This window comes from Poecilia reticulata, linkage group LG10, assembly GCF_000633615.1.
Source record: "Poecilia reticulata strain Guanapo linkage group LG10, Guppy_female_1.0+MT, whole genome shotgun sequence".
NCBI lineage: Eukaryota > Metazoa > Chordata > Actinopteri > Cyprinodontiformes > Poeciliidae > Poecilia > Poecilia reticulata.
Genome location: NC_024340.1, coordinates 5,351,102 through 5,360,895, shown reverse-complemented (window position 1 = coordinate 5,360,895; position 9,794 = coordinate 5,351,102). Strand labels below are relative to the sequence as shown.

At 38.8% G+C, this 9,794-nt stretch overlaps 2 protein-coding genes across 3 annotated transcripts in view; one reads left to right on the top strand and one right to left on the bottom strand.

The window, feature by feature from the left end:
• mospd1 (motile sperm domain containing 1) overlaps nucleotides 1-2,845 on the bottom strand; it is a 7,906-nt gene extending 5,061 nt beyond the window's left edge. Inside the window, exons 1-2 of the mRNA XM_008419704.2 lie at nucleotides 2,717-2,845; nucleotides 600-889 (exon numbers count right to left, since the gene is read on the bottom strand). Coding sequence (XP_008417926.1) covers nucleotides 600-741 — 142 coding nt within the window. The 5' untranslated portion in view covers nucleotides 742-889; nucleotides 2,717-2,845. The remainder of the gene's footprint in view (nucleotides 1-599; nucleotides 890-2,716) is intronic.
• A 1,250-nt stretch (nucleotides 2,846-4,095) lies between these two features.
• Nucleotides 4,096-9,794, top strand: part of ints6l (integrator complex subunit 6 like) — a 14,700-nt gene continuing 9,001 nt past the window's right edge. Inside the window, exons 1-3 of one of the 2 annotated variants that reach the window (XR_534562.2) lie at nucleotides 4,096-4,431; nucleotides 4,550-4,627; nucleotides 7,947-8,096. Coding sequence is in view for 1 of the 2 variants with exons in the window: in XM_017307234.1 (XP_017162723.1) it covers nucleotides 4,321-4,431; nucleotides 4,550-4,627; nucleotides 7,947-8,096 (339 nt within the window). In the remaining variant the exon portion in view is untranslated. The remainder of the gene's footprint in view (nucleotides 4,432-4,549; nucleotides 4,628-7,946; nucleotides 8,097-9,794) is intronic. The other variant, XM_017307234.1, reaches the window with a different exon arrangement.

Sequence of the window (9,794 nt, the reverse complement as noted above, 5' to 3'; positions counted from 1 at the left end):
TTGTAGCGCTTGATGGTTTTTGCGACTGCACTTGGGGACACTTTCAAAGTTTTCCCAATTTTTCGGACCTTTATTTCTTAAAGTAATGATGGCCACTCGTTTTTCTTTACTTAGCTGCTTTTGTCTTGGAATAATACAAATTCTAACACTAATCAGTACTATCAGCTGTGTGTCCACCTGACTTCTGCACAACACAACTGATGGTTCCAACGCCATTTATGAGGCAAGAACTCCCATTTATTAACCTGATAGGGCACACCTGTGAAGTGAAAACCATTTCAGGTGACGACCTCTTGAAACTCTTCAAGAGAATGCAGAGTGTGTGCAAAGCAGTAATCACAGCAAAAGGTTGCTACTTTGAAGAAATTAGAATATAAGGCGTATTTTCAGTTTTACACTTTTTTGTTTAGTACATATTTCAACATGTGTTAATTCATAGTTTTGATGCCCTCAGTGTGAATCTACAATCTCAATAGTCATGAAAATAAAGGAAACTCATTGAATGAGTAGGTGTGTCCAAACTTTTGGTTTGTACTCTGTACTGTATATATATATGTATATATATATATATATATATATATCGACTATTTTCCCCCTACCTTTGAATTTGAGCGCGAACTCATAGGGATTGTAGAGGGTGAGCACCTGCTTATGAGACGACTGCTCATCCGCGTAGAAGACGAGCTCGGTCGGGAACACGAACACAGGAAGGTTTCCTTCCGCTAGCTGGTGCTGCTGCATTGGCTCCAGCTGAGCTCTGCCCCCTCCCTGTCCACTCTCTGACCGGGCCCCCCCAGTCTTCACAAGCAACTACCCAACTGTGGAAACACCCCGACAAATGTAGAAAAAGCTAGCACCGCTCTCAGCTCCTCAGGGCCATGACGTGCTCCTGTGGAGAGCCACGTAAACAAAAGAGTTATTGAGGAGTTATTATTAACAGGAACCATAAATAAAGTGGATTATGATTTCTCTGTAAATAAAACTGCCCTTCAAAACAAAAACAAAAACAAAATGGAATGTATCAAGCTCATGTTAAGTGTTTTTTTGTTGTTTTTTTTTTACTATTGTGCTAACTCTATCTTATCCAGAAAAAAATGTATTTGTTTAAGTAGAGATGTACCATTTAAATGGGCAGGGCTTGACTTCAGCTAGTTTTTCCTTCATGGGCCAAACATTGAAAAACAAATAATCATGTTTGTTGTTTGTTTTTTTTTTGGAATGTAATGGAAATTTTAACTTTTGCCTTTTTTTTTTTAACTTACTTGCACTTAATAGTTGATCACTGGGTAAAATAAATCAGAGTGTCTGCTAGGCATGAACTAAGTGGTGTAACTTGGAGTCTTGTTCCAGCTGGTGGTATGTGGAGGTCATCTTGAGGAGTGGGAGTGGGAAGAGGAAGCGTGGTTTCAAAACAGAGTATAAATTTTGTTTCTGCCAGCGAGCAGCCTAAATTTTGGGGAACATTACATATGTGACATTGTTCTTCTTGCTATGACAAGATTTAATAAAACTCTCAAAGAGAAAGGATTCAGTTCTCATTATTTAACAGAAAATTCCATAGCAGGAGTTCAAGGTAATTACATGCACGAATTGATTCAAAAATAGGAATAATGTGAAACTTTCTTCTTTTTCTGCTTGATTCAAAGCTATAAAACATGGAAAAGAACATCAGAAATTGAACCTATAATCATTTTCGCTCTTTCTGTGTTACAGTCCTCTTGAAAAAATTGAAATAGGTCAAAATAAAATTAAATGGGTCAGATCAGGAAGAAAACCTTGAAACAGTTTAGACAGGTGGAGGCTTTTCAGTGCATCTTTTACACATTAGTACACATCTGGAACAAAAGTCTTAACTTTAAATAAACTAGGTTTGGGAAAAATTTGCCTGAAAATACCTGGTAGGTAGATATGTTATTGTGTTATTCTACTGTGAACAACAACGCTTCAAATTTAAAGAATAAGAATGATTTCCTGATATTTTCATTTCCACCTTAACTATAAGGCAGTATGTTTGAAAAAAAATGCCGAACACACAATCCTTCACGTAGTTTGACAAATACATTTCACACAAACGCAAGGCTGTTGGGTAAAAAAAACAACAACAAAACAACCAAAACAGCGTTAGTACATGGGGTAACTCCCAATAAAACCCATAGATGTCGGAGTTTAACCCTTCACACAGGTGGAGTCCGCGCGGCTGGTCACGTGGCCCTCGGTCTGTTTACATGGTTACACGGTTGGAGCTCGCGGGCCGAGACTAGTGTCGCAACACAATGTTGGCCGTAATTATTACCATAGAATCACGACGATATTGGCAAAAAATTCTGGCAGGCTTTTCGATATGTGAATGTTTTTTTTAATATATTGTTGTAAATGTTACTTTAGTCGTATTTATGTTGGTTTTTATGCAGGGTAAATAATCACAATATGCACAAATTCCCATTAAATTATTCCATAAGAGCTTACTCATAATTATGATATCGATATTTTACTTGTGGCGACTGTAAGCTAAAAGTAACGTCACCATGTTTTGACCCTGCCACCGTTATAACATATCTTTATACAGTATTATTGTGTCTCTGTTTACTAGCCTAGCATTAGCCGGCTAGGATAGCTCCAGCTAATAGCAACTTAACGTTGTAATGCTGCTGTGTCATAACAGAGGAGAAAGCATACACTTATTTAAAGGATACAAATGATAAGAACGACACGTTACCTTGTTGTCAGCATACGTTTATGAGGAATACACCAAGAACAACAGGCGTCTGTAATCCCACCCTGTTGTCTCTCTTTAGCCTTTTTTCTTTATGCTGCAGACGGCGCGGTGCATGCTGGGATGGAGGAGGGCAGCGGTAACGTGTTTATTATCATTTCATAACGTCTGAAAACTATGGAAATCCCCCTTAACAACCGCTGCTAAAGAAATTTGACCTTTAATAGATAAATGTCACCTGAGATTCAGAAATAATTTGTGTTAGTAATGGCAATTAGCCTACAGAACTGATTATGCTTTGAACTCTAGTGAACAGATTTGTTATTTTTCTTCTAGAGATGAATGATAAAAATATTTGTCAATCCAATTTAACATAGACTTTCTGCAACAGTTTATGCCTACTAAGCCTTACATTTACTATTTGTGGAGGTATAAATGTACAAATATTCAGAACCACAGATATTCAAACAATTTCTAGCTTTTGTAAAATAAAATGGAACCTTGACTATATAATTATATTTCAATAATAGTAATAGTGATAAAAGTAATTATTTAATTTAGCAAGCCAAACAAATCTGGAGTTTTCAACTCTACAATATCAAAAATTTGAATTTAAAATTTTCCTTGTAATGTAATGTTTGCTATTGCCCCTGACAGACATTTATTAAAGCTGAACCTGTTGCTCATTTGATGTCTCTTGTGGGGAAAACAATCCAGGAAAGTTCCTGGATGAAAGTTCATCCAGGAACTTTCATCCGTTCCTGGATGAAAGTTGATAAGCTCCGTTCATCATGCAAGCATCTGATAAATATTTTTTGCTTATTTGAGTGATGTATTTCCTGTCTTGCCGAATGTGACATTTTATCAATATTTCTTCTGCTGGTCTTCACAGCGTAAGAGTACGTTTTTATCCTCCGTTGCAATATCACTCAGGAGGAGCGATATAAACATAAGTTTAACATCGCGCTCATGTTGTGAAATGTACTTCTCTTGCTGTGCTGTGGTATGTTTGTTGTCCTCCTGAAGCTCCTTGAACGCAGCACAAGAAGGGCAGCATAGTGAGAGAGCAGCTGCGTTATTGTGCGAGGAGGCGGGATAAAGTGGGAACTGACAAGAAATGTCACTTCTTATTATGATCTCTACATAAATACAACCAATAGTTGTTTTTTTGTTGTTGTTGTTTTTTATTTTATTTAGTTGTTTCAGCTCAGGAAAACATATTACTGGAGCAAACACATTTTACCAATAGTCTGTTTGTTCCACTTATTGAACCTACTATTGATCACAGAGTGCGAACCGTTACTACCTTTTTATATAATTATATTTACAGGGGGCGTGGCCAACAGACCGGGGCTTGGCCAATGGGCTTGCAGTGTGGGGAGCGGGGCGTTCCATTCGGTTAGGAGCAGAAGTTGAACAGCGCGAGCTGTAAAACAGCCTCAGAAAGGCAGACACAGAGAGGGCAGATGCATCGGCCCTCTGCTGGAGGGGGGGCTTATTATAACAAATATATATGCACACATGAGTGAACTGTTTGGCTGCACGATAGCTCATATGTGGGTAACAATTATTTTAAAAAAGCATACCACCGCGGCTTTACATTTAAAATGCCTATTTTAGTTTTTCTGTTAGACACGTCCGCCTCTATGAATCAGCGCACTTATTTGGGTACGACGTATCTGGACGTTGCTAAAGGCGCGGTTGAGATCTTTATGAAGGTAAAGATGGATTCTACCCGGATTTTTTCAGCAAGCTTGCACCTTTGGTGAGCTCAGGGTTCCTTGGCGAAAGTCGGTAAACATTAATATATGCTGTTTTGGTTTTCTTTTTTGACAGCTGCGTGCCCGAGACCCGGCTAGTAGAGGCGACAGGTACATGCTAGTTACATTCGATGAGCCACCATACGGAGTGAAGGTAATTAGCAAATGATACCATTTTTACACTTCCAAGTCGAACGTGTTTGTCTGTCAGTGAGACTTTATTTTCCTTCAAGTTCGCCGGTGGCGAAAAAACGGCAAATTACTGCTCCAAACAGCCGCAGACCCGGAGCCGCACTGCATCCGAACATCCAGCGGACATTTTGCTTTTGTGTCGAGAAAACTCTCGGGCGTTGAGATGGAGGCGGGGAAATTTATTATCCCTCGTGACGTCACTCGTTTTTCACAGAACCGCACGCAGACTGGTCGAGGTCCCTGCCAATCATGTTTCACCCCGCCCCCTTCATCAAGGTTGCACTCCCATTGGCCGTTCCTGGATGAAAGTTGATAAGCTCCGTTCATCATGAGATTCTCTTTATGTTTGTACGACTTCGCTGGAACAGAATTATCATCATTCACATGATAATTATTTGTCATACTGATGCTGTGAGAGGCTTCCTGCATAGAAACTCCCGGTAATTGCCATACACAGAGAAAACAGGACATGCAACCTCTCAATCTCTGCAGCAGTTTCCCCGCTTTCTGTCATAAAAACAGATGTACTCATCCCTATTCTATTGACTTGTTTATGACTTGGCACACATCTCCGAGTTTTTCCTACCCCTTAAAGCACAATCCCAAGTATGCACACAAGCCCCCAAATTACGTAATTTCCTTCAGTGGCTGTTCCATATTGTGGAATTCATCAGGCTGGCCCAACTTGTGTCTACAGGCTACGGCGCCTTGCAAAATTTCCCTTTAACGTTTACACATTTCATCACATCACAATGCATTCTTAAGGTGATTTTATGAAAGACCAAAACAAAGTGGTGAACAATTGTGAAGTGTAATGCAAAGAAGTTGCATGTTTTTCAACTTTTATATGGATTAGTAATAGTTTTATCCCCCTAGTTTTACAAAATACAGACAATACTGAGCTAATCTGAATGTTAAGGATTCGCAATATTTTAACTTTGCATCATGTTTTAAAAAAGTTTAAAATAAAATTTTTTACTTTGTGCACTTGTGTCACAAATCAAATCGCTATAATTAATATACACACAAAGCGTCTCCAAAGCCTTACAGTGCAATGCAAAAGTATCTGGACCACAAACCTCTTTATTTGTTGAAGTGAAAGGAGAACTATACATGGTTTTCCACAGTTATAACAAATAGAAATCAGAAGTTTACAAAATGCACATATTCAACACCCCTCAATAAAATCCAGCACAATAAGATTTATTTTTAAAAAGCTAAAAGACTTACAGGACCTTATGGATTCATGATGACACTTGCTCAACTAGCAATATATTGATGTACAAAACCCATTTGCAGGACTGTTTGAAAAGGCAAATCTGCTTCAGTACAACCGGAAACAATGCAAATCGAGTCCACGCCTTTTTCATCTTCTAAAATCGCATAAACGATATTGACCCCAAGCTACTTCCTGTTAGTCTGCATGTATCATCGGTCTAATTGAATCTTAAAGCCTAACTTTATCAATGTGGTTTATAGTTTTGGTTTTTAATAGAAAATTGAACGTGTTTAATTATTTATCATTGTCCAACACTAGCTCGGATCAAATATTCATGCGTCAGAGCGGCCTAGTCAAAGTCCAGGCCTAAATGGTCCTGTCGGTAACTAAAGAAAATGACTGAAATGACACTGTCTGCATCAACCTGTTTTTTAAAAAATCTTTTTTCCCCACGTAACCCAGAGCAGAATAACTGTTTTTAGCTCATGTCCCCACTGTGGCAGTTTCACTGCTCGCAAGTGTGAAACGGGTGCAAAGCCGTCGCATGTCGGTGCCGTAGCTTTCGCAACAATTTGTAAATGCGGCCACCAGACAAACACTTGTGCATCACACACCTCGATCAAACAAACCAGGATGTGATTCTCCTTCCGTCTCGTAAAGCGGCGCTGCCGTCCAACGGGGCTTTCCCTCGTCTGTGCAGCGAGTCTTGAGCTGCTCTTTCTTCCCCTCCCTCTGGCTGTTTGTGGCTCTGCAAGCCGCGCTGAGCTTCACAATGAAAAGATGAGGTGGTACTGATTGGGGCCGGTGTGTGATTGCACATTCACAGATGCAATAAATTGCTGATGTTGAGAAAGGGGGAGAGAGAGTAAGAGGGAGAGGGAGCGCGAGCCGAAGAGACAGGATTGTGCAGAAATATTCTGTAGTCTGAATTATTGAGCGCAGCGTTTCTTCTGATCTGTACAGGATAGTCTGGGTCTGATGGGGCTGAAACAATTAATCGTGATGAACTTTTTGTCAGCAGACTTATTAATCGATTAATCGTTAAATAGATTCAAAAAAGGCAAATTGCTGACAAAACCCCCCCAACATATTCAGAGCAGTATTTAAGTCAAAACTGTACAAAATATATATACATTTTTCACTTATGATGAAAACACCTTCGTCTGTAAGGATGTTTTACCCAAAACGGCTCAAGTGCCATAGTTTTAGTTTCACTCAGTTCAGATTCACTAAAGAAGTGTGTATTTTCTCATAAAAAAAATTTAATTGAATTATTTGTTTGTATATTTTAACGTATTTCTAACATTGTGGTTAAATGAAAAATCTGTACAATGTGCCAATTTTTTTTTTATCTGATTAATTGTCAGAATAGTCAGTAGAATAGTGGATTAGTAAAATAATTGTCACTTGCAGCCCTAGTTTTTGGTAACGTTAACGTCATCACTCTGAATGCATGACAGTTATTGTACGATCTCCTAGTACTCATGTAGCTGTATGCACCTCCCACAAGAATCTGTTGCTGTTCACCTTTGTGTGTTTGCAGCGTCTTACTCTCCTTCCCTCAGCAGAGGAAGATGTAAGCTTGCAGGTCATCCTTAGATTAAGCATAAAGCTGCAGCACTAAAGCAGTTGACCCCGTAGATAAAAGTGGAAAAGCAGTTGCACACTCGCGCTCCCTCCTGTGGGAGTAAAAGTCTCCCACAGAGGACGTACACCAGTGGGAAGTGTATTTCTGGATTCCTGCTACACACAAACTAAACGGCCATCTCTGAACGTCAGCGTTCATCGGCCACTGCGGTCGGTAACGTTGCGTCACTCAGAACCGACTTTACTTTCTCCCCCGGCCACCAAAAAATGATTCAAATCATTTAATTGGTTTGATTTGCATGAGAACAAAGCTCTTTTTTGTTTTTCTTTTCTTCTTCTTCTTCTACTTTGTAATAACATAGCTTGCATACGCGTGGGTGTGCGTCTATTTTAAGTCGGTAGATGTTTGCCGACTTCAGGCCTTTTCTCCGACGCCTGTTTCTCTTGGCCTGAACTCGGTCTCTTTGCGTTCCAGGCAGGCTGGAAGGAGAACCACGCTACCTTCATGTGTGAGCTGAAGAACCTGCAGGCGTCTGGGCTCACCACGCTTGGGCACGCACTCCGCGCAGCGTTTGACCTGCTCAACCTCAACCGCCTCGCCTCTGGCATTGACAACTACGGACAGGTATCGTAACAAGCCACGATCACTAAGCTCTGAGGTAGTATTTCTCAGGTTGTTTTAGTTTTTTGTTTGTTGCCTCCTGGTTGAATCGTTGATATGCTCTTGGAGTAATTTTGACCACCATTTATGAAAACCAGACACAAGTTGTTTTTTAAATGTTCTTGGGTTAGGCCATTCTGTGTTGCTTTTTGAGATCTGTTGGTCTACTTTGTGTGTCAGACAGGTTTTTACTAAGTGATTTCTTGAATCTACTGGTCAAGAAATCACTTAACCTGTGGCTGGACGGCTAGTTAAGCTTGAACCAAAACATTATAGTTTATCAGAGTTCATTTTGGATTTAACAGATGATTATATTTTCACATACGCCCAGTTTGATTTGACCAGTTTTTTTTAAACCTTAATAAAGAGCTGATCATTTGAAAACTGTTGAATTTTCTTAGATTCTTATTATCTGATATTCGGATTTATTTAAAAAATTTCAGTGAGACAAAAAAAAAGTGCAAAATGTCACATTTCGATTGCAATATTTTACATCACTGTAACTGCAAATTCTTCTTACTCTCTTTAACAAAATATACTTAAAAAAATAATAAATAAACTGACTGGAAGTAGTACAATGGTTAAGTACGTGAGTATGAAATGGTTTTGTTACAAGTATGAACTATGGAAGCAGACTGGGACAAAACGGGAAAGCTGAGGTACAAAATGCAAGAAGTATGACATGAATGACGTTTTCGACTAATTTAAGCAAGATTTGTAGCTGTATATTAAAAAAACCGAACATTTTGATCCTTTTAACATAAGTTAGTAAGATTGTTTTTGAGTTTTTCTTACTTTTATTCACTGTTTTGTCTAAAAATAGCGAGGGGAAAATTGTCTTTTGGATGTTGCCTAATCCAATCAACATTCCCCCCCTTTTTTTTATCTTGCTCTCTCCGCTCGAAGGCAGAAATTGATTACTACAGTGAGACAACTTCTGTACATCAGGAGTGTGTAAATCTGCTTAGGCGTTCCCCATGTGTGTGAATTAGAGGAGACTGACCTCTATTGTGCTGCCCTCAACTGGTAGCACAAGGACATTATGACACAAAGCAAAAATTAGCCACAGCTACAGAGGGCTCATGTTGGACATTACATGCTGGTTTCTGTTTAAACATTTCTGTAAAGATGGTGTCATTAGTTTAAGCCAGCAAGTGGAATTTCTTTTGCTCAGAGCCCAGATTTAGGTTGTGGAGTATAAAGGCAGGAAAGCAGAGTAGTGAACCTAAATTCACCTGGGCTGGAACAATTAATCGCATCAATCACGATTAATCGATTATTTAAATAAATATCAACTGATTTAGCAATCGATTAATTGTCAACTGGAGTATGTGGACTCCAAAAAATACTATTTACTGACAGATCAACACACCCAGGGCGGTAATTAAGTGAAAAACATAAAAAATATTACATTTCGTATTTAAGACAAAAGAAAAATGCTTTGTAAATACGTTCTACACAGAAATTCCAAAGTGGCATAGTTTTCACTTCACCCGATTCAAATTCTGTAAAAACCTAAATCTGCCATTAAGCTTCTTTTGCTCTCCAATGATTAATCGGTTAACAAAAAAATTTATCATTTACTCTTCATGTGATCAAAATGTTTTTCTTATTTAAAAATTTATTTGTATTCCTTTTTTATTTGAATATTTTCATGTATTT